The sequence below is a fragment of the Giraffa tippelskirchi genome, chromosome 13 (genome assembly GCF_054371585.1).
Source record: "Giraffa tippelskirchi isolate mGirTip1 chromosome 13, T2T-mGirTip1v1.2.pri, whole genome shotgun sequence".
NCBI classification, from domain to species: domain Eukaryota; kingdom Metazoa; phylum Chordata; class Mammalia; order Artiodactyla; family Giraffidae; genus Giraffa; species Giraffa tippelskirchi.
The window spans coordinates 5,187,108-5,210,688 of NC_137287.1; the positions used below are offsets into that span (position 1 = coordinate 5,187,108).

Genomic DNA, 23,581 nt, shown 5'->3' on the forward strand with positions numbered 1-23,581 from the left:
GCTCCCTCTGGGCCTCGGTCCTCCGCCCGCGCCCGCCGGAGCCTGTTCGCGTCGACTGACCAGAGTCCGCGAATTCAACGCTCCGAGCCCGTCCGGACGGCCCCGATCCCAGGTAAGGGGCAGCAGGGGCGAGCTTCGGGCCCTGCTGGCCTCCCCTGGCCCGGCCTCGCTCCCGATCTGAACCTGCGGGGGCAGCAAGGCGGGGGCTTAGGCCGCGCGGCCCGGAGGCGGAGTGGAGGGGCGGGCCGGGGGAGGGGGAGGGGGCGGGGAGGCGGTGTTCTCTGAGGGTCCCGCCGAGCCCTGGGGTCCCCACACGCCCAGATCCCTCTCTCAACGATTTTTCAAGTTCCGATTCTCCTCTGATGCCAGAATGAAAGACTGCTTCTCCTGCGCTTCCATTGTGGGCGTTTATTACAGGCGCTAAAATTGTAGTGAGTGGGATCACCAAGCCCCACCCCCGATCGAGCGTCGCGAGGCACAGTTCATTCCTTTCTTCAGCGTCTAGAATAGGGTCCCTGCTCGTAGTAAGCGCCCCTGGAATGTCTGTTCCTGTCTAGGGCAGCCCTGCGTCCTTCAGCTATAGGGGGAACCTTTCCGAACCTGAGAAGAAGCTTCCCCGGAGTTCTTTAAGAATCTCCCCGCCTGAGTGCCGCCTTGCCCTAAGTCACGGTCCACCCGTGCGCTCCTAGTCCTCCGTGCAACCTTTTTTTTTTTTTTTTTTTTAGCGACTTTCTCATTCTAGTCCTTCAGTCGGACTGCCCAGCCTCCCTCCCATCCCGGCACCACCACTGCTTGGATGACCCTGGGAAGATTGCTGGTCCGAATCCCCGTTTTCTCATCTACATTAATAAGATCCTTAAGGGGTTTCTGAGGCTCCAGTGAGGTTATTTGCATAAATTGCTTAGGAGAGTCCCTGTCCCTTAGTATGTGCTCAATTAAGTTTTATTCGTGCTTCTTACATTCGCTGTGTTTGTGTCCTCCCTTCCTCCTCTACCCTTCTCCCCCCAGATTTGTGGACCAGAGAAGTGTCAGATTTATTTATGTTTCTGGCCCCAAACCGGTATTGCTCCACTGCTGGGAATATGGTAGGCCCTTAATACATTGTAGTTTAGAATCTTTGATTATAAAGCCATCTGTTCTCATACTGGGGCTTTGGAATCAGAAGACAGTGCTAACCTACTTTTATTTATTTCAACTCCTTGCCGAAATTACCTAAATTATCCTAGTTCTGCCCTCTTTCTTTAATCAGTTTTTAAATCTAACCTTTTAGTATCCAATAGACCCTGGGTGTTTCAGGTACCTTTAAAAAAAAAAAAAGGCGAGGGTATCATTCAGGAGGATATTTTTGCCATGTGAGGGGGTAGGTGTAAGTGGCTGCTTCTACCTCAAAGTATTCGGAGACCTTCCAAGGTTAATTCATCTGCTTATCACAGTTAAAGGAGGAGATCATCTTGGAAAGATAAATCTCCTGCTAGGAGGGAGAGGATCAGTAATTCCATCTAGTTAACTAATCCTATGCCGAAACAGGTTCTGCCTAATGAGGTTTAGTCTGCTGGTTGAGGCTGGAATTGGAACCTGTCTCTGAACACTGTGGAGGGTGTGGTGACCTTGTCAGAGTACCTGGTATTGCTGGGTTGGGTGATGAGAGCAATTAAAACCTGGATGAATCACAGTCTCGAACACTGACCTTAAGTAGGTAACTGACATCCCTACTGTACAATTACATTAAAGCTCCAGGGCCAGGAAGGTAAAGCCTGTGTAGGTGTTTCCAATTCAGAGGGTACTCCCTGGGGTGTATTTCTGGGGCTGGTTCAAAAGCCTAGGATCACAGGGGAAAAGGGAACTCATTTATTGAGCGTTTATTGGGGGTAGGCTTTGAACCACATGCTTTCACATGTTCTCTCATTTAATCCTCCTACCACTGGCCTTGGGATGTCAGTTCTATGTCCATTTCACAGATGAAGAAAAATGAGTTTTGGAGATAGAGAGTGACCTGCCCAGGGTTTCCTGGCTAGTGTGTGTCAAAGCCAGGATTCAAACCCAGGTCCCCTTGGCTCCACTGCCCATCGCTAACCAAACATCAAGATGACTCAAGTGATAGAGAAAGGAACTGAGGGATGGAGGAATCCCCTGGAGTCATATTGTGCTACAAAGAAGTCATTCTCTCCTTCTCCATGCTGGCCATTAAAAGGTCATCAGTAGAAATTTGTTAATGTCATCACCTTTTTTGTCTGTCCCTTTTTCTTCTCTCTATCCTCACTAAGACAAGCTTTCCAGATTTCACTGAAGTAGAAATCACAGTTTAGAAATGATAATTATCACCCTAGGACAGAAGGTTTCTTTTTCTTGGTGAAAAAAAAAAACCCAAGCTGTCATTATTCTACTTTCACTGAGTTTCATGAACACATGCTGTGTTCACTGGTGGGTCTTACGAATTCGACAAACATGAATGTTGTCTTGTCTTCAGACTTAAAATAGCCACATGGTTATAGAAGTACAGGTCCTGAGTGTAGGTCCAAATATGGAACCTGAATGATGTAACAAAATCAGAAGCGCAATTTTAGAAGTTAATTATACCATTGAGTAAATGTTTACCTCTTTGGAAGGCTTTGCTCCATTGCTTATAACCCTGAGTTTTAGAATGAGAAAGCCTTTTTCTGCACCTTTTCTTTTTTAACTGTACATGAAATGTGTGCTTTTATTGCATGTAGAGATTTACATTAAATTATTAATTTGCAGGTCATTTCTTTTTCAGTTTACAAATGAGCCTACAAAATGTGGCATATAAACTAAATTGCTTTTAGTTAAGGATATATTTGTTACATATCTTTATATAATGTTATTTTGAGTAACTGAGTAAGGCCTTTTGTAATGGGTAAGCATCAGAGAAAAAGAATGAAGCACTGAGCATCTGGAAATTTATTTTTCTGAAGAAATTTAGGCAGTCTCACTTGAATTCATTAAAAAAAAATGTAATTTTCAGTTAGATACTTCATCTGTGAGTTGCAACTTGCAGAACATGTACAAGTAAAAAAAATAAATGATCTTGAACTTCCTTGGTGGTCCAGTGGTTAAGAATCTGCCTGCCAATGCAGGGGGCATGGGTTTGATCCCTGGTCCAGGGAGATTCCACGTACCACGGAGCAACTAAGCCCAGCCACCATAACTACTGAAGCCTGTGCGACCTAGACCTGTGCGCTGCAATGACCCACTCTCCTCAACTAGAGAAGCCCTCCTGCAGCAGTGAAGACCCAGCATAGCCATAAATAAATAAATAAATAAATGTTTTTTGATTAATGACCGAAATATCATCATTCTTAGAATAGAATGGAAAACACTGACATTTCTCAGCCAGTTCAAGACATCAGATGTTAAAAAAAAAAGATATCAGATGTTTTATTTAAGGGTATGTTTATCTCTTTTTGACCCTTGGATTCCTTTACAACAATTAGCAGAGGCATTTCCTTTGCTTTCCACTGAGATTGATTGCTGCTTTGTCTGCTGAATTCTTATTGTTCACCTCATAACCTTCTAGTGGCCTTCCCATTCATTTCCTGTTTGCATCAGAATTCCTATCTCACATGTCTGTCTCCACCCTAAGTTGACTTGACTTGTACTTAAGCATAGAATCTTCAGTGCTGTGACAGTGCCTCTTAGAAATGATTTTAAGGGGACGGTGGGTGGGGTGGCGGGGCGCCTGGCTGCTTTGAAAAAATTTCTCCCATTTCAGGTAAAGGTTGCTTCATCAGTCTATCTGGATTTGGATGCCTGTAAAATAGAGAATTTGATACGATTTTTGATTTAATGACTTTTCACAAACTCTGCTTTTCATTTAGTTACAATAACAAGTTTAGAGGATAAATAACAAACCCCTGCCTAATCTTCACCAGAATGTGTTGCCACATTCGCTTTTATACATCTACTTTGTTGTCCTGAAGGAATGAAAATAAGTTACAGAGGACTTCATCCCTAAAGACTTCATCTCTATCTCCTAAGAGTCAGAACATTCTCCTACCTATGGCCAACCATTATCATAGTTGGTCTTCCCAGATGGTGCAGTGGTGAAGAATCTGCCTGCCAACGCAAGAGACTCGGATTCCATCCCTGGGTCAGGAAGGTCCCCTGGAAAAGGGAGGGGCTATCCTCTCCAGTATTCTTACCTGGAGAATCCCGTGGACAGAGGAGCCTGGCGAGGTACCGTCCATGGGGTCTCAAAGAGTCGGACATGACTTAGCGACTAACACATTATCACGGTTAAGAAATGGAAAGTAATTCCATGTTATGTGATAGGTAGTCTAAATTCAAATTTTTCCTATTTTACAAAATATATTTTATGACTTTAAAAAATGTAGATTTACAGTCAAGTTTCATTTATCAAATTTGGTTTTCATAGCTCTTTTAATCTAGAACTACCACCCCCAGGGACTTCCTTGGTGGTCCAGTGGTTAAGACTCCGAGCTTTCAACAGAAGGAGCAGGAGTTCAGTCCCTGGTTGGGGAACTAAGATCCCACATGCTGTGCAGCAAGGCCAAAGTATTAAAAACTAAGTGTACAATTCAATGATTTTTTTAAAAAAAGTTTAGTTCAGTCGCTCAGTCGTGTCCAACTCTTTGTGACCCCGTGAACTGCAGCACACCAGGCCTCCCTGTCCATCACCAACTCCTGGAGTTTACCCAAACCCATGTCCATTGAGTCAGTGATGCCATCCAACCATCTCGTCCTCTGTCGTCCCCTTCTCCTCCTGCCCCCAATCCTTCCCAGCATTAGAGTCTTTTCCAATGAGTCAACTCTCCTCATGAGGTGGCCAAAGTATTGGAGTTTCAGCTTCAACATCAGTCCTTCCAATGAACACCCAGGACTGATCTCCTTTAGGATGGATTGACTGGATCTCTTTGCAGTCCAAGGGACTCTCAAGAGTCTTCTCCAACACCACAGTTCAAAAGCATCAATTCTGCGGCTCTCAGCTTTCTTTACCGGCCAACTCTCACATCCATACATGACCACTGGAAAAACCATAGCCTTGACTAGACGGACTTTTGTTGGCAAAGTTATGTCTCTGCTTTTCAATATGCTATCTAGGTTGGCCATAACCTTCCTTCCAAGGAGTAAGCATCTTTTAATTTCATGGCTGCAATCACCATCAGCAGTGATTTTGGAGCCCAAATAAATAAAGTCTGACACTGTTTCCACTGTTTCCCCATCTATTTGCCATGAAGTGATGGGACCAGATGCCATGATCTTAGTTTTCTGAACGTTGAGCTTTAAGCCAACTTTTTCACTCTCCTCTTTCACCTTCATCAAGAGGCTCTTTTGTTCTTCTTCACTTTCTGCCATAAGGGTGGTGTCATCTGCATATGTGAGGTTATTAATATTTCTCTCGGCAGTCTTGATTCCAGCTTGTGTTTCTTCTAGCCCTGCGTTTCTCATGATGTACTCTGCATATAAGTTAAATAAGCAGGGTGACAATATACAGCCTTGACGTACTCCTTTTCCTATTTGGAACCAGTCTGTTGTTCCATGTCCAGTTCTAACTGTTGCTTCCTGACCTGGGAAAAGAAAGAATTTTAAAACAGCCACCCCACCCTGACTCCCACCTTTTTTGAATAGTCCAGGTCAGTTGTTTTATAGGATGGCACACATTTCTGGTTTTAACTGTTTCCCCTTTATGTTATTTAACTAAGTCCACTCTCCTTTATTTCCCATAAACTGGAAATTCCGTCTAGGTCTTGAGTGGATTTAGCATAAATGTTTGGCATAAATATTTCCTGGGTAGGTTCAGCATCGCTTTTGTTAGCAGACTGCTCCATGGTAGCCCTGCGTCCTGTTTTCATGGCACAGTTACTCACAGTGCCCCTTCTTGCTCTCTTGGAAGTATTAAGTGGTCAAGTATTAAGTGGTCACTACTTACAAACTGTGTGCACTTCAAACTGCCTCCCTTCCGGAAGCCCATCAGATTATATTCTTCCACTACTTAATGATACTAAGATAGGTTACTTGGCTAAGGTGGTGACTGACAGATTTTTTTTTTTTTATTGTAAAGGCATGTTTTTCTGTTTGCAGGTAGTAAATAATCTGAGGGATAGTCTTTTGGGACTGTGAATATCTCATACCCCAACAGTCCTTAACTCATGGTTTTAGAGTCCTTTGATGACCCTTGACAGAATAAATTCCACAATGGTGGTTACAGTGCTAACTGTATTTAAATGATTAAGATTTGACATTGACATTGATTCTCTTTTAATGAGAAAATAATGTTTTATTTATCCCCCAAACATTTCAGGATCCCCAGACAACTTAAATATGGGTTGCCTACTATTTTAAATGCTTTTTTCTATTTCTTGTTGCAGCTTTCTATCTTTTGAAAACACTAAAAATAATGTCCCTGCATCAGTTTTTACTGGAGCCAATCACCTGTCATGCCTGGAACAGGGATCGTACCCGTAAGTATGCCATCGACTTTGCTCTTTTATTTCGGTACCATTGATTCTCTTAGATGTTGGCATTTTTAACAATCACATATTTCAATGTCATATGTAAACGGGACATAGAGAACTAGGTCAGTGAGCTAGGATTTTGATAAGGATTACTTTGAATCTATAGCTTCACTATCTCTTTTAAAGCAATTCAGACTTGGTTTACTTTTTTCTTTTTTAATGAATTTATTTGTTTGGCTGGGCATGTGGGACCTTTAGTTGCCACATGTGGGATTTAGTTCCTTGATCAGGCATTGAACCCTGGTGACCTGCACAGAGTCTTAGCCACTGAACCACCAGGGAAGTCCCAGTTTGCTCTTATTTTTAAATAAATCTTTGGCACATAAACAGTATACTTCAGGTTGTTGTTGAGTAAAGTGAAAACCTAGATATGGGCCTCTATATGGATATTTGAACCATGGCAGAATGGTGAATCTAGAGCTTCTGTTTTGTGATCACGTCATAAAGCTTCATAGGTTAGTTTCCTATAATTCTGTCTCTACTGTCCCATCTAAAAATAGGGTTTTGGAGTATTTCCAATTATGTTTAATAGAAACACAAGTTATAATTTTTCTGATTTAAACTAGTTGATATACTCAGTATCTTAAGTCAGATTTTTTGTTATGCCACCTTCTAATCTGAAACATAGTTTTCAGGTTTAAATTTGGATTTGGATTTTGAAATCCCTACACACATCTTGGAAATTTAAAGAAATGTGTAACTGGTTTCCAGACAGCACTTAAAGTCTTAGAATTTTAGACCTAGGTATTTATTCCATAGTTTCATCTTTAAAACAGATGTGGCTTTCCTAAGGAGTGAAGAAGAGGGGATGTGATAGATGAGGGAGGTGTTAAATGATTGACCTAAAGTTTGGGTCATAGACTTTAATTCTGAGAAATCAATTTTTATTTTTTAAAAACGGATGAACTAGAGAGGAGAAAAATATCGTATAAATTCAAAAATCCATTATATATGTATATTCTTAATATTATAGATTGGTCGAAGAGATTTCTCTTAAAAACCGATTTGTATTTTGTGATTTATATTGGCTTTATTGTAAAGAAAAACTTCAATTTATTTTATCAGTAGAATCAAAGATATTTTTCCTTAATAAACTAGTGGTTCCTATTTCGGTTCGTGATAGCAATAATAAGAACCTACAAGCTATTTGCAGTGTTTCAGAAAGTCTACAGAAATTAAATATTTATCATTCGTAACACTGGACAGGTAAACTAAAACGTCAGATATTTTGCTGTGGACTAAAATTACATCCATTAAGTGTAGTAGTGTTGTGTGCGTGTTGTGTGTGTTGTGTGTGTGTTGTGTGTGTTTGTTGTGGTGTGTGTTGTGTGTGTGTTTGTTGTGTGCGTTTGTTACTGGTTAGAATCCTTAATTGACAGTTGTGTATGTTTCTAATAAAATGAAATTTTTAGTTTCTCTTTAAAACATTTTAAAATATGGGCTCCAAGTAGAGGTAAAAATAATAAAGGAATTCTTCACGGGCCAATATTGGAAACCGTTTCCTAGACCTGCCTTCCCGTTCCTTCCTTCAGTCTGTTTTTAAAATGCTCACTGCAGGAATTCCCTGGTGGTCTAGTGGTCATGCTCCAATTCAGGAGGTGCAGATTCAGTCCCTGGTCAGGGAACTAAGATCCCACATGCTGCCTGACACGCCACCCAGAGAGGCCAAAAAAAGATTTCTTTTAATAAATAAATAGATAAATGAAATGTCCACTGTAGGAATTCCCTGGTCATCTAGTGGTTAGTACTCCATGCTTTCACTGCCAAGACCTGGGTTCAATCCCTGGTCAGGGAACTAAGATCCCTGCAAGCCATGCGGCACAGCCTGAAAAAAAAAAGCCCACTGGAACAGATAGCTTTCTTGGTGACAAGTTCAAATATTAACCTTTGACTTTTTTCCCCAGAGATCGCCCTTAGCCCCAATAATCACGAAGTCCACATCTATAAGAAGAACGGGGGCCAGTGGGTGAAAGCCCATGAACTCAAGGAACACAATGGACACATCACAGGTAAAAGGAGAGGTCGCCTGGGCCCAGCACAGCACACTCGTGTAGACAGAGAGCCTAGTAAAGTAAGTCAGCCACCCTACTCAGAGTCGTGCAGCATTTACTGAGCTGTCTTTAGAAAATTTGAGAAAAAATCTTAATAGTGACCTTGGTTTTGAAGTGTGTCTCTGAGCCCTGCTGGTACACAGAACTCTGCTAGTGTTACTGAAAACACAACCTCTGGGGACTAAACAGCTTAGATTTAGATGAGACATGAAAGCGAAAACCAGACAGCACGTCAGCTGGGTGAAACTGCCAGCCAAGCCGTGTTCGCAAGTCCTGAGGGAACGCCGTGTCTTCCAGAGCTTTCCTGTATGTTGTTTTTGGGGTGAGGAAGACATTCCAAAATATTGAAAAGGACAAAGAGGGGTGTAACAAATACCCATATTCCTGCCACCCAGAGTTAGCCGCTGTTTATCTTTTTTCCTGTGCCAGAAAATTTGAGAAACTAAAGATTGGATTATAAGAAGTGTTATTCTAGATAATGGTAACGTTCCCTCTCACCCCCGTTCCCATTCCTGTCGCCCAGAAGGCAGTCTGAGATTTGGTAGGATGCTGTCCCAGTCTGTTTTTAATGGTTTCACTTGCATGTGTATGTGTTGTTGCTCAATCACTCAGTCGTGTCCAACTCTTTGAGACCATGGACTGCAGCGCGCCAGGCTCCCCTGTCCTTCACTGTCCCTGGAGGTTGCTCAGACTCATGTGCATTGAGCTGATGAAAGTGAAAGTCACTCAGTGGTGTCTGACTCTTTGCGACCCCGTGGAATAGTCCATGGAAGTCTCCAGGCCAGAATACTGGAATGGGTAGCCATTCCTTCTCCAGGGGCTCTTCCTGACCCAGGGATCGAACCCAGGTCTCCCGCATTGCAGATGGATTCTTTACCAGCTGAGCCACCAGGGAAGAAGTATGTAGGTGGAGGCAGATCCAGTTGATTCCTTTTACCCGCTGGTTAGCATGTCGTACCTCATTTGTTTACTCATTCCTGCACCGGAAAACATTTGTTTCCGCTTTTTCCTTGTGACACTGGAGTGCTGCATTGAGTGTGCCTGGGAAGATCTCCGTCCAAGAGGGGATGCTTGTCTCTGGGAGACTTGCTGCACTCGCCAGGTGTCCTCAGCTCGCCTTCATCCCATCCACCCTGACAGGAGAGCTGGTCTTCCCAGGCTCCATAGGGTCGGACAGGCCGATGAGTGAGTGGCGGTCTCTCTCTGAATTGCATTTCCTTGGTTCATAGAAAGGTTGAGCCGCTGTTTATTAGCCACCCGGGTTTTCTTTTTCATGACTTCACTGTTCATAACTCCTAACTGCTCTTCCATTGGATTTTTGTGTCTTTTCTTCTTGTCAATTTGTAAAAGACTGGATCTTAAAGCGCTGGTTCTGAGGCAGATTCCTAAGTGTGCAGTAACGTTCATCTTTGATGAAAACTGTCAATGAATAGCTGGGGAAAGGTAACATCAGAGCAGTGTTGTTAAGGAAGCGTCAAGTAAAGGAGAGAGAAAAACGGAGAATTTTTACAAAGGTTTTCAGAACTTAGTGAACCGTTTCTTGTTGCCAGATTTCAAGAGAATGTATTACTGTGCTGGGAAATCCTATCTGACGGCTTTTTTTAAAAAACATACTCACTTATTGCTGTGTTCGGGAAGAACTCTTTATTCTTTGACCCTTAACTACTGTAGTTTCTTTTTTATCCTGTTTTCTGGCTGAGTGATTCAGCCTCTTGCTTTCAACAATTTGGCCAAGCACATCAAAACTTACTCTCCATACATTTTTAATTACAAATTTCTCACGTCTGTCTTGGGTCTCCCTTCTCCTTGCAGTAATTTTTGCGCTTAAGTGGGCAGCACAGGGACTGATGGTAATTTTTTTTTTTAATTGGGATCTTTGAGTTTTGCCTCTGATTCTGATTAGCATAAAGATATCCTTCCCCCCTCAGAGAAAAACAGCATATTTTGACCTTCTGCACCCCTTAGATTGTGTCCCCAGCAAAAACTCATGACTGTCCCTTCTGGCTTTGATCAGTGATTTGTGTGTGATGCCAGTCAGGGGCCAACTGACACCAGCACCAAAGACATAGTTTCTATTTTGGTTGCTGTTTCTTTCCCACGGCCTTATTTCTATGAGGTTTGGCCTATTTCCATTAAGTCCCTTTGCTGGTGGCCTTGCAGCCTAAAAATAAGCACACTCATGTTTTAAATTGGAATATTAGCATTAGGAAATACTGAAAAAATGAGAAAAGGCCAAGATGAAAGACCAAAGAACTAGCCAAGAAAGTGAAATAGTTATGTCCTTTCTCTCCCCTGCTTCTCCTTTGGAATCCTTTGAACTTGGGCCTGTTTTCTGTCCAGATGCTCAAATGACATTTTTCTTTTTTAGATCTGAAAAAAAACTGTTGTTGGAAAAGTCTAAATATAACTCTGTGGCAGGAGACCAAAGATCAAACATACTTTCTCAGAGAGATAGTAACTATGGAAAAAGAAAACGCCCCTCTGAAGTTTTTTAGAAGAAAAATCTGCTCAGTAATACAGAGGAAAAGAGTATGGCATGCATCAAAGGATAGCAGAGTTCTGGTATTTTTCTTTGAGTTTATTCTTTTTGTTAAATATTTGATCACCATCTCTTAAAAAAAAAAAGATTTTACTGTGGACAGTTTTAAACAGTTGGCAGATAAAAGAGTAATGTAATGAGCCCCTATATACCCATCACTCAGAGTCAACAATTACCAATTGGTAGCCAGTCTTGTTCTCAACTCACTTTCCTTCTTCCTGTACCGTTTTCAAGCACGTCCCAGACATTGCATCATCTCATATTTCAGTCCCTGTCTCTAAAAGATAAGGATTCTTCAAACAATAACCAATACAAGCGTCAACTGTTTTAATTGGCATCCTCATAAGGTACACACATGGTTGTGATTAACTGATACATCTCAAGTTTATGGGTTCCTTTTTTCTTTTCCTTTGCCATTTATTTGTTAAGAAAATTGAGAAATCGGGTTGTCTGTCCTGCAGTGTTGTCCAGAGCCTGGTTTTGCAGATTGCACGCGCTCGGTGTTTCACATACTTCTTCGTCCTATGTTTCCTGTGACTCGCTAGTTGAAGATAGGAGATGGCACCTTCATGAAAGAGGCACATAACGTCTGGTCATCTTTCTTTCTGTGATGTTAGCAACTGTTGATGATCTTTCCCCTGTCCATTAATTTAGAAGTGGCTGTACCATGGTAATATTCTCTAGCATTTCTTCTCTATTAATTGGGATGCATTTATAAAAGAGGTGCTTACCTTCACCTACTGTCTGGTTATCCTGAGATACAGTTTGTAAAGGAAAAACAGGACAGATGCTCGACTCCTTTTCTTTTAAAGTCTTCTGATGGCAGGAAAACAGGAAAAAAAAAAAGATGCAGCATTAAATTAGCAAGAGATGACAGCTTGCCTTTTAATGACCATTTGGCTTCCTCACTTTTTAACAAGTATGTGTTTTTGCATTACACTTCTGGGAATTTATCATAGATCATTTTAACGAGAGCACAAAGGTATGTGCCTTAATGTTCATGCCGATTTTATCTGTTCTGTTAATAATAAGTGGTTGGAAACCAAACATACAGCAAAGGGATGTTTTGAGAAATCCTTGTGATGAGATCAGTGCTCTAACATAACGTATAACCACTGCTAATGTACTGAAAGCAGAAGAAGATGTTTGCCATGATATTAGTGTCCTTTGAGGGAGGAACATGTGTAGATGTGAGAGTAGAAGTAGGGCTTTTTTTACTTTCCAGTACGTCCCACTGTGATGTGTATCTTGTGATAATATGTGGGTTTGTGGGTTTGCTTTTGTAGTTAGCAATAAAAATTTAAATCTAATAAGAGGGCTGCAAAGCTATCCTGTCATGGATGGATTTTAAATAAAAAATGCACATCACTGAGAAGACACTCCCCATCTTTTTCCCTTTAGTGGTATGAATATTTGAACTGACTACTCCGGTAGGTGAGTGAATATAAACTCCTCACACTCCTAAAGTCACTGCGATTTATGACTAATGGAGACTTTGATTCTTATTTTTTCATATAAATGTTAAGGATGTTGATTATTTTTAGGGAAATACCTATAGTAAAAATTTATTAGTGGTATTTCTGTAACTTTAATGTTAAATTATATTTATAGAAAATACTTCATCAGTAAGTATAAAATGACTGAGTCATAGCAGATTTTACTCTTGGTGTATAACAAACTGACTTTGGCTTTGGGATCCTTCATAGAGGCTTCCCAGGTGGTACTAGGGTTCCACCAGTAGTAAAGAACCTGCCTGCCAATGCAGGAGACTTAAGAGAGGAAGCTTGGATCCCTGGGTCAGGAAGATCCCCTGGAGGAGGGCATGATAACCCACTCCAGTATTCTTGCCTGGAGACTCCCATGGACAGGGGAGCCTGGCGGGCTGTAGTCCGTGGGGTCGCAAAGAGTCGGACACAGCTGACAGCATGAGCAGCCCTGACTCTGTCTCGGTCTTGTCCTGGTTTGGATACAAAGACACTCAAAGACTCTCACAGAACCTGTATCACACAGGAAAGGTATTTTGGTTAGTTGAAATAACAGCAACCTTCAGAAGAATCACAATTTATATTTTCCCCTCTCTATACTGAAGGTCATTCACCCTGTACGTTGTTTTATTTGGATGTCATATTGCAGACTTTCAGTTAACAACCTAGGTCTGTTACTGCATGAGTAAAGGTACTTTCAGACCAAAAGGAAAAACCAGTCTGATAATGACGGAAGAAAGCAGAATTCTAAAGCTATGGGATTGGGTGGTAAGAATGCCCCTGCTTGGTTTGTAAGCTCCACAGTTATAAAGCTCTGTTCTGCCTGGCCTCCGGAGGATCCTGAGTTATAGAACTTTGCAGAGGAGCATCCTTGCCTTGGTGATCAGGACCATCGGTGGGGAAGGATGGGCTCGGGAGGAAGGTCCCAGGCCCACCTCCAGCCCTGCCCACCTGCCAGTGCCCCGTCTGCTGTTGCTGGCCAGGCGGAGTAGATGCCCACCATATCTCACTTGCAGGTATCGACTGGGCTCCGAGGAGTGACCGCATCGTCACTTGCGGGGCCGACCGCAACGCCTACGTCTGGAGTCAGAAGGATGGTGTCTGGAAGCCAACCCTAGTGATCCTGAGAATTAACCGGGCGGCCACTTTCGTCAAGTGGTCCCCACTAGAGAACAAATTTGCCGTGGGCAGTGGAGCACGACTCATCTCCGTTTGTTACTTCGAGTCTGAAAATGACTGGTGAGCACCATCCGAGTGTTTTTATTTCTGTCTGTGGAATTGTACGTTTGGACTGCTGTGTCCTCGGTGACTTCTTGAGGCACTGGGTACAGGCTTAACTATAACATCAGCTCTTCCACCTCCAGAGATGTTTTGTTCCTCTGAAATTCTCCATTCTCTCTGAGCATTTTCCCTTCTTCTGAGTACAAGTCCAGTCTCACATCTTCCTCACATTAATACCAAGCTGTAGTTTCCGTGTTCTGATCTCCTAACTTGTTTGTTCTTTAAGATGCTACGATTCTTCTCACTCTGCACTGTTGACATTGCAGTTTCTCACCCTGATATATAAATCATAAACTTGAAAGAGTCCCCATGCCATAAGGAATAGTTTTTTCCCTATTTCTATTGACTTAAAATATCTAGAATTCTTACAGATAGCAGTATCCTTCTGTCTTTAAAGTTTGCTAACGAAATCTGTGTCCTGGTATAACATTTTACTTATCTAAACTGTTGAAGTAAAAATTGAGCAAAATCTCAGAAATAAATCAGCCTGTTGTACATTCTTTATACTGTAAACCACTCGTAGCTGAGCCCGTCAAAATACCGGGGTTTATTTTATGGCTAAGTAACTGACTTTAACTACTCCTCCCTGCTCACTTTGATAAGGAAACCACTGCTTTCCCTGGCACGTGTTCAGAAAGGATGGTAAATACCCTCCAACATGGAATTGTCATTTAGTGCAAAACTGGCAGTGTTTGTGTTTGTACTAAAAATAGCCGAGTACACAGTATTCTTCATGTGTCCCTGTCTGAAACAAGGAAAGGAAGGGATGATCATATTACATTTTGTAGTTTAATAAAACCTCAGAAATTTTGATCGTCTGTGAATTTACAACAAAACTGAATTATGAATTAAAGACTGGCGGCGTTTCTTTCAAGCACCTGTTAAAATAAGGATAACAAAATACTGCCCGCAAGAAATTGTTCAGAAGGTTCACTGTAACAGAGGAGAAGCAGCTGTTTTCCTGGGTAGCCTTCAACCTGAGTGATTTGGCATTTTTATTCATTGAAAAATAGTTTCAGTGCAGGTAAATTGGGCTTAACTGTAGCACACAGTATTGTCCCTTGAACAAGATGCGTGTTCAGTGCAATGTCTCAGCTATGGCACAGTATTTCATTGGTGGGATGCAAGTACTCTAAAAAACCTCTAAAGGCCTTTAATGTAAAATAACTGGCACAAAACACGTCAGAACGCTGTCTGTTTTCCAGAAAGGCCCCCTGAGAAAGATTCTCTAGAAAAGTGACCTAGCATTCAGCTCAAGAGTGAGTCTCCCAGCTCCTGAGTAACAGAACGGGATTGGTTTTTAAGCAGCAGTTTAAGGACAGAAATTGAATTAGGCCAGAATAATGACTGATCTTAGATATAAATGAACTATTTCGGGGTTGTGTTTTTTGTTTTTTTTTTATCTTTTTTGGCATGTAGAATCTTAGTTCCCTGACCAGAGATTTAACTCATGCCCCCTGCATTGGAAAGGAGGAGTCTCGATCACTGGAATACCAAGGAAGTCCATAATGTTTTGAGTAGAGCTAGAGAATTAGGCTTCCCAGGTGGCTCAGCTGTAAAGAATTCGCCTGCAGCGCAGGAGTCTCCGGAGACCCAGGTTCAATCCCTGGATCAGGAGGAGCCCCTGGAGAAGGGCATGGCAACCCACTCCTATGTATTCTTGCCAGGAGAATCCCATGGACAGAGGAGCCTGGTGGGCTACAGTCCATGGGGTTGCAAAGAGTCAGACACAACTGAAGCGACTTAGCAGGCATGCACAGAGAATTAACCAGAGGCTCATATTCAGCAAGAGGTTCTACTCATTTCTTGATTCTTCTGTGAAAAAACAAATTTGCATCTTCAGAGACTTAGAAAGGGAATTAAACTATTTTACAACCAACCCAAACTTAACCCAAAATGAAGGAACAAATCACTGAGTTATTTGTAATAAAAATTTAAGTGATGTCAAACCTCCGTTTTTATTCCCAAGGTTAGAGTCACATGTAATCTGAAAGTCCATGGTGGGGGGAGTGGTACCAGAATTAATCTACAAAGACACTCACTGACGAGGATCCCCTGGTAGCCGGGGAAACTCAGAACCATCTGTTCCAGTGAAAATGCCAAAGCCTGAAAGACAGGAGAGCAGAAGGGCCGCTGAGGGTGCCCCGTCCTCTCTTCCTTTATAAACGCACCTCCCCTCCAGTAGCAGACCTGGCGGCCGTGTGAGAACCCTGTGTAGCTGGGTCATTTGAGGACCGTTACTTGATGCATGGGTAAACTGAAATGGGTTTTCTCCTTTTGTAGGTGGGTGAGCAAGCACATTAAAAAGCCCATCCGCTCCACGGTCCTCAGCTTAGATTGGCATCCCAACAACGTCTTGCTGGCCGCGGGATCCTGTGACTTCAAATGCAGGTGGGAGCAGGCGAGGGTTGGCAGCAGCCTTCAGCTCCTCGTTCTCCATCCTTCAGCAAGTGTTTGTGCGGTTCCTTTCCTTTGTAAGGGACTGTGCCGGGCCCCACGAGGGACTCAAGAGATCACAGGAGTTTGTGATTTAGAAAAGGAGCGCCAGCAGACGCAGAAATCAGGAGGCAGAAAGAAGAGGGCAAGGAGGGGCAGGTGGAGGGGCTGCAGGGGCCAAACCAGGAAGAGCATCCCCGGGCGGGGGGTGGGGGGCGCAGGTGCAGGGTCCCCCGCCCCCACAGGTCGTTTCTCATCTCACAGCCCTGGCAGCAGACTCGGCACATTCCAGAGTGAGGCTGAGATTAGCAAAGCAGATCTGAACAGGGCGCTGCTCGGTTCTTCTCAGTTAGAGTGCTTCATTTGTCGTGAGCACGGGGCTGGAAGAAACAGGGCCACTTTGCTGAGAGCTTTAAGGATCAGATGATGTAACTGCTTTTTAAAGCTGTTCTTTATCAAGAAGGCTTCCCCCCCACACTTTAGCCAAAAGAAAAGCAAATAAATGTTGCTTCGTTATTTGCTGGTTCGTGGGTTGGGAGATGGGGTGCAGCTTTCTTTAGTAAACTGTGTGGAAACGTTCCAGAAAACCCGTCTAGTGATTTATATCCAAGAATACCCAAGGGCTTTTGGTTTGTTTTTTTAAGGATGTGTATAAGAATTCGGCTGTGGGATGAGAGGATGGTAGCATCAGGTGCTTTGGGGAAAATACTGGCCCTTCTACTTGAGAAGCAGTGTAGCAGTCTTTAGGGTTCAGAAGTTTTCAAAGAGAAGCCGTACAAAGAAATAGCACTGGAGGGTGGAAAGGTCTAGAAGGACTGACTCCCAGCTGTTCTCCAGCCCTTTTGCTCCCCACGTCTGGGTCAGAACATCCTCACACACCGAATTAAGTCTTGGAATTAGAGGAGGAGACCGATGACCTGAGGCTGTAAAGGAGCCGCCTTCATCCCACAGGAGACCTGCCAGCAAGGCTGGACGACGTCCTGAGGGTGACACCAGGGAGCCTGCCCCCTCAGCCTCCCTGGCCACCCTTGGCTTTCTCTAGGGTTGGCCCTTTCTTTCTTCAAGTGAGTTAGTACCGGCGGTTTACTGCAGGGCGGCAGATCATTTCCTCTGTCCTCCAGCTTGTCCGTGTGGGCTTCCTGGACTGCTGCTGTTGAGAATGAGGGCGGAGAGCCTCGTTTAGCAGAGTCCCCCGTGGACTGGGGAGGGGCAGGCGGTGGGCAGGCAGGACAGCACGGTCCTCCCTCAGACGCCCTCCAGGAGGGGAGGGGAAGGGCTTCTGTGTCCATCACTTGCGGATGCTGTGCCCCAAGAGCGGTGCCTCGCGTGACGTAGGCCACACTTGAACTGACGCACAGGCAGCCCGCCGAACCTTCTCCTTCTCGAGAGGCGCATGTGGGAACTTGCCCGTCGTCGGGTTTTGGTTTTACTGAGTCAGTACCTTTGCGTCTTGGGGCACCTGACAGCGGCTGCCCGTGGCCTCTTTCTAGTAGTATGTATGAATGTTTTCATTCCCTTTTTCCTTCTCTCCCTGCCCTTAAACCACAGAGTGTTTTCTGCCTACATTAAAGAAGTGGATGAGAAGCCCGCCAGCACGCCCTGGGGCAGCAAGATGCCTTTCGGTCAGCTGATGTCTGAGTTCGGTGGCAGCGGCACGGGCGGCTGGGTGCACGGGGTCAGCTTCTCGGCCAGCGGCAGCTGCCTGGCCTGGGTCAGCCACGACAGCACCGTGTCCGTTGCCGAGGCCTCAAAAAGCGTGCAGTGAGTGTTAGCCTTTGTCTGGGCTTTCCGAGGAGCGGCGTGGGGTCTCTGTGCAGCTAGCCTGAGGCTGCCCGCCCTGGTGGAAGTGCAGGACACGAACATGAAATTCCCAACCGGGCTGCATGGCAGCCTTTAAAGTCACCTTCACACGTTTAGATGGTCCATCTGGGGCGATTTTGAAGATTCAGGTCTCCCTTCTCCACTTCTTAATGGAAATGCCCATCATGAATCCTCCGAAGGAGCCTCCTGGTTTGCTCCTGGTCCCAGAGTTCCTTTGGGTGGCAGTTAATCCGTCCCTGAGAATCCCTCACAGCACGTGAGTGTCGTCCCACAGCCTTAGACGAAGTGGGGGACATGTTCCTCTCTGCGGTCGGTAAGCGGAGCTCCATTCACCCCGGGCCTCGGTGACGCCTGACCCCTGGGAGCCAGCCCACCCAGGGTGCACGCTGGAGGGGCCTGGATCGCAGGGACTCAGGGAGAGGAGGCCCTGGCTCAGCCCCAAGGAGGGTGGAGGGCATCCTTCAGAGCTCATGTCTGCTGATTGTGTCTGGAGGGGGAGAGGGGATGACCGCAGTCCTTTCCGCTTATGAATCTCAGTTCTTTCCTGGTGCAAATTTTCCTTTGGCAGCGAGAGGGAACCCACCTAGAAGGGTTTCCTGACCGGTCACCCTGTTCCGGGAACCAGTCACATCTGACTCCCCCTGCCCCAGGACGGCAACAAAGTGACATTTCAAAAAGAATGTCTTTTTTGCTACTTGGATTGAACTGGTTGGTTTTTGTGTTGTTTTTAAATTTTTTTAAACACCCCACCCCATCCTAAGTCACATCATCCTCAAGACGATTTTTCTGCACATATATAGACATACATCTTTTCATTTTCAACTACAATGGGATTATGCTGTACATTCTGTACCGTAATTTGCTTTGTCCTTCAGTCATATTTTGATGTCATGGCTACTTGCTTTCTGTAGAGTTTACTGTAATGCATAATGAGCTCTGAGCAAATGCTCATGACAAGCCCCTGTCTACCGTCCTACTGATTTATTGTTTGCCGTTCCTGGCCCTGCAAATCAGATTACATCCTCCACCCTTCTCCATCTCAGACATAAGTATTTCATGTAGTAAGAGCCAGGTAAGCCACAGGAAAGCCTCCGATGAGGTGTTAGGGCTTTAATCCAATACCAGTCCTGCTGGCGGAGGAGGCAGTTGGAGGTTGCAGGGGTGTCTTTCCCATGGAGCCGTGTGATCCTTCCCTGGTGGCTCAATAGTAAAGCATCCTCCTGCCAGTGTAGGAGATGCGGGTTTGATCCCCGGGTCGGGAAGAGCCCCTGGAGAAGGAAATGGAAACCCACTCCAGTGTTCTTGCCTGGAAAATCCCATGGACAGGGAGCCTGGCGGGCTGCAGTCCGCGGGATCACAAAGAATCAGACGACAACTGAGCACAAGCACGGTGCATTTCTGATGCGTAAAATCCTGCTTCATCAGTCAGCGCATTTGCTGCTGCATCTGTATCATCTCTTGGCCAGATGACCACGAAGCATACGTGTACACACACACACGGCCCGTTCACGTGTGAGGTCCTGGCCGGCCAACCCTGTGTTTTGTTCGTCAGTGGCCATAGCGGCGGCCCCGCTGCCTGACAAGCACAGACTAGACTTCCACGAATGTCTGTGGTCCCGGCCTGCTAGGAGCCCCTGTGAGCAGAGATGAGGACGGGGTCAGGGAGCGGCCTTCGGTTGTGAGTGACAGTGACAGTCAGCGCTAGGAGGCCAGAGAGAGGGGAAGCCCTGCAGGCCTCAGTGGTGCAGGAAAGATGCTTGTGGAGGTGATGAAACTCAGGCGGAGTTTCAGAAATCAGGGTGGACTTCAGGTGGGCAGGGGACCAAGGCGGTAGAGCACCAGGAGGGGTGGGCACAGCCAGAGGGGCAGAGGCCCCTGTTGCTGCAGGTCACCTCGGGGCTGGAGATTGCTGGAGGTCACAGGGCTTTTCTTTAAAAAATATATATATATATATTTACTTTAATTACTTGGCCACGCAGGGGCTCAGCTGTGGCATGTGGGATCTAGTTCCCTGCAGGGGATCCCTGCATTGGGAGCACGGTCTTAGCCACTGGACCGCCAGGGCAGTCCCCACAGGGCTTCTGTTACGAAGGGCCTGTCCTTCACGCTGTGACGCCCCTTGAGAATGTGTCCTCTGTCACCCCTGTGTCTGAAGAGGCTGCATGGCCCCTTCCAGCGCGTTAACAGGTGCTCTCGTCAGGGTCTCAACTCTGAAGACGGAGTTCCTGCCCTTCCTGAGCGTGTCGTTCGTCTCGGAGAACAGCGTCGTGGCTGCTGTAAGTATTTCTCTTGTTTCCCCTCATGTGCCCTGCGTTTCACTCTTGAGACCAGGAGCAGGCTGTGCGCCCGGGCACAGGGAACAGCAGCCTCGTAGAAGCAACAGCTCGAGAGGCCTCCGTGGTGGGACCGTTCCACTGGGGGAGCTGGTGGGTGGCCTCCCCCCACCCCGCCTGACCGCTCCCCCGTTTCAGGGCCACGATTGCTGCCCCATGCTCTTTAACTACGACGACCGTGGCTGCTTGACCTTCGTCTCCAAGCTGGACATCCCCAAACAGAGCATCCAGCGCAACATGTCGGCCATGGAGCGCTTCCGCAACATGGACAAGCGGGCCACGACCGAGGACCGCAACACGGCCCTGGAGACGCTGCACCAGAACAGCATTACGTAGGTGCCGCCCGGCCCGCCAAGGGGCGCCGCTCCCCTCTGTTTCCTGACAGGTCCCGTGATGGTCTGTGTCCTCTGGCCCAGGCCACCCTTCAGGATCGGGGTGACGAGGAGTCTGTAGCTTCCTGACTGCAGGCCCTTGTTTCCAGCTTGTCACAGAGAGCGAGCTCCACCCGTACCCCATAGTCAGTCTGTCCTCCAGGCGTTCCACACGCAGAGCACAGGCCCTGCCCTCAGGCAGCCCCTCTGAGTCTTGCTTTCTCAGAAACATATTCCTCTAGTAGGGAGCACCCAACAGGAAGGTCAGTTGTGCCCTGTCTGAAAAGTAGCTGTAGTTGTCATTTCAATCCTAGATTTCAAATAATGTGCACAAGTAAGATCGTTGAGTTAGATTTCTCAGCAGCAGCAGGTAGACCTAAGGAACCAGGTGTATTTCAGTCGTGCCTCACGAGGCCTCTAGCTTGTTCAAAAAGCGCGTCCTGACTGTGGCCATGCCGGCCCCCTGCTCCCCCCGGGGCGCACCCTGGCCCGGATCGCCCTGCTTCTCTTTACATCCCTGAGGTTAATACCCATCCTTAACGTTTCCCTTTTGGCAGTCTTTCTTTTCTGGATATCCGGTAGTAGAATTCATCTGAGTCTTTTCTGAGTCAGGTTGCCACAGACGAATATCCACAGACAGCTTAAAGGAACTGGTATGTTTCCTGCTTTGTTTCCTGAAAATGCTGCTACGCTTCTAGGAAGGCTGGAGTTCACTTCCACCACGTCCCTCACAGTCTCTCGTGCTTGTGCTTCTTTTCAGTCAAGTGTCTATTTATGAGGTGGACAAGCAAGATTGTCGCAAATTTTGCACTACCGGCATTGACGGAGCCATGACCATTTGGGATTTCAAGGTATTGTCTATACCTCTCAGAACACATCTCACTGGTGCTTAAACTCTTGTGAGGAGACTGTTCCCCGTGCCTCTAACGCAACCATCACCCGCAGCGCAGGGCAGAGTAGTGCAGTGGGCTGCCCCCGGGGGCTGTTGGCAGGAGAAAGCCGCTCTGTCTCACCGAGGCGTCGTACATTCTCCTGGGTGTCCACAGAGTCCCCGACAGGAAGCCGAGCGCTGCTTTCGTGGCGGGCCCGGGGTTGGGCCCAGCCTGTTTGAACTCTGTAGCTATGTTTTTATGATCCACACCAACTCCTCTGACCAGCACTCGCTGCCAGCCTTCGGGTGCCGGGCCCAGAGGATTGGCCATGAAGGCCCTGGAAGGGCTCATCTGGCGGGAGAGAGAGGGGGACGGGGTTGGGGAGCTGGGTGGGGAGAAATCAGCGCCTGTGTTCCCACTGGGGAGTGTGGGGTGGGGGGCGCTGCACAGACTGCCTGAGCGGGCTCTTCAGGCGGGGTGGGTTTCAGGTAGCGAGTGGTCTGGGCTGTGGGGGGCACAGTGGGCTGGGCAGAGGCCCCTGGAGGAGCCTAGCATGTCTGTGGGCAGCGGGGCGACTCTGGAACCCACTGGGAGAGGAACCCGCTATGACGTGTGGGCGGCCTGGGCTCCGGGTCTAGTGAACAAGTGACTCGGACGTGCCTCCACCTATGGTGGGGGGTGGCCAGGAGGTTCTGGACCAGCGGGGCTTAGGGGGCCGGATGGAGGGGCATTGTGAGTGAGGGACAAACCCCGGAGGCCTCTGTAGCCTCCAGCTTTGGGGTCAAGCGGGTGGCGGAGGAGAAGAGGCGGACCGAACCTCCAGAAGTGAAACGTTTACAGAACTCTGGCGCTGCCTGTAGGGCTTCCACGACGATTGATGTTTCTGCCCCTACAAGTCTCTCCCCCTTGTTCCCTTCGCCTGCTTTGGGGCATCCGCACTTGTGTAATTATCTCCACCTGGGCGGGTAGCCGTCCTCCTTTGATCCCTGCGGCCAACCTGCCTCTCCTGTGCTGCGCACGTCCTCCTCCGTGATCCGTCCCCCTTTGAGCCCACGCTCAGTGTTGTGTACCCGACTGGCTGCGTGGGGGTTACAGACGTGGGAGTGCCTGCCATCAGGGCACTAGAATGCGGGGCCGGCGACACAGGTGATAAGTACATACGTGCCCCCTAAGCCCCTCCCGGGGTGTGCCCGGAGCCTGTGGGCCGGGGCCTGGGGACGAGGCAGTGCACGGCCTGGAAGGACCAGCAGGGGGCGCCCTGCCCTGGCGAGTCCGGGTCTCCGAGGGAGGTGGGGTAGTGGGTGAAACGCCGGGCTGGCCAGTCCCCAGTGATGATCTGTGTTCTCCCCGCCGCTCCGCAGACCTTAGAGTCTTCCATCCAGGGTCTTCGGATAATGTGAAGCTGAGTGAGCCTCCAGACCCAGCATGAGGACGGACCGGCTGCGCCGGGGCAGCTCCGCCATTCGCCATTCGCACGGGGAGGGGAGCCCGCTCCCCGCCGCCAGGAAACACTAAAGACGCACATGGCGCAAACCTCGTTGTGTGTTTTGTTTGAATATAATTGGTGAAAGTGTTGGTTTTTTTAAAGCAGCAGTGATTTGGGTTTTGTTTGGGGGGTTGTTTTGTTTTGCAATTTCATTCCATTCTTGACCAAAGCTTCTCTTTAAGTAGTTTATTATGGAACGTTGTCAACACTAACTTAAAAGAAGGGGTGGGGAGGTATGTAAATTGTCTGCTAAAAAAAATTAAATAAAAACACTGAATATGTTTTTGGTTTTGTTTTCCTTATACTGTTTGCATTTTTAGTAGGGAAATGTGGGTGAATTCTTTGTCAGACTAGTGAGTTTTAGGGGTGGAATCCTAGACTGAGTTTCCTAAATCGAGCCATCTGGTACACCC

General features: G+C 46.5%; 1 protein-coding gene across 2 annotated transcripts; it reads left to right on the forward strand.

Annotated features, from left to right (window-relative positions):
* On the forward strand, nucleotides 1–23,450 carry ARPC1A (actin related protein 2/3 complex subunit 1A). Of its 2 annotated transcripts, none has more exons than XM_081555903.1 (10): nucleotides 1–112; nucleotides 6,348–6,440; nucleotides 8,399–8,503; nucleotides 13,585–13,807; nucleotides 16,133–16,240; nucleotides 17,834–18,046; nucleotides 20,262–20,382; nucleotides 20,578–20,771; nucleotides 21,571–21,661; nucleotides 23,044–23,450. In XM_081555903.1, exons 2-10 carry the CDS (start codon nucleotides 6,377–6,379, stop codon nucleotides 23,080–23,082), a joined length of 1,158 nt encoding a protein of 385 aa, XP_081412029.1. In that variant the 5' UTR covers nucleotides 1–112; nucleotides 6,348–6,376; the 3' UTR covers nucleotides 23,083–23,450. The 2 variants fall into 2 exon arrangements, with proteins under 2 accessions (XP_081412029.1, XP_081412030.1); XM_081555904.1 differs by having other exon boundaries at nucleotides 20,307–20,382.
* The last annotated feature ends 131 nt before the right edge of the window (nucleotides 23,451–23,581 follow it).

What these genes read in the sequence shown, in the direction of transcription:
- ARPC1A (XM_081555903.1), top strand. Translation starts at nt 6,377, where the DNA reads ATGTCCCTGCATCAGTTTTTACTGGAGCCAATCACCTGTCATGCCTGG. An exon ending in CTGGAACAGGGATCGTACCC is followed by an intron (nt 6,441 to 8,398) that starts GTAAGTATGCCA and finishes TTTTTTCCCCAG; the next exon opens with AGATCGCCCTTAGCCCCAAT. An exon ending in TTCGAGTCTGAAAATGACTG is followed by an intron (nt 13,808 to 16,132) that starts GTGAGCACCATC and finishes CTCCTTTTGTAG; the next exon opens with GTGGGTGAGCAAGCACATTA.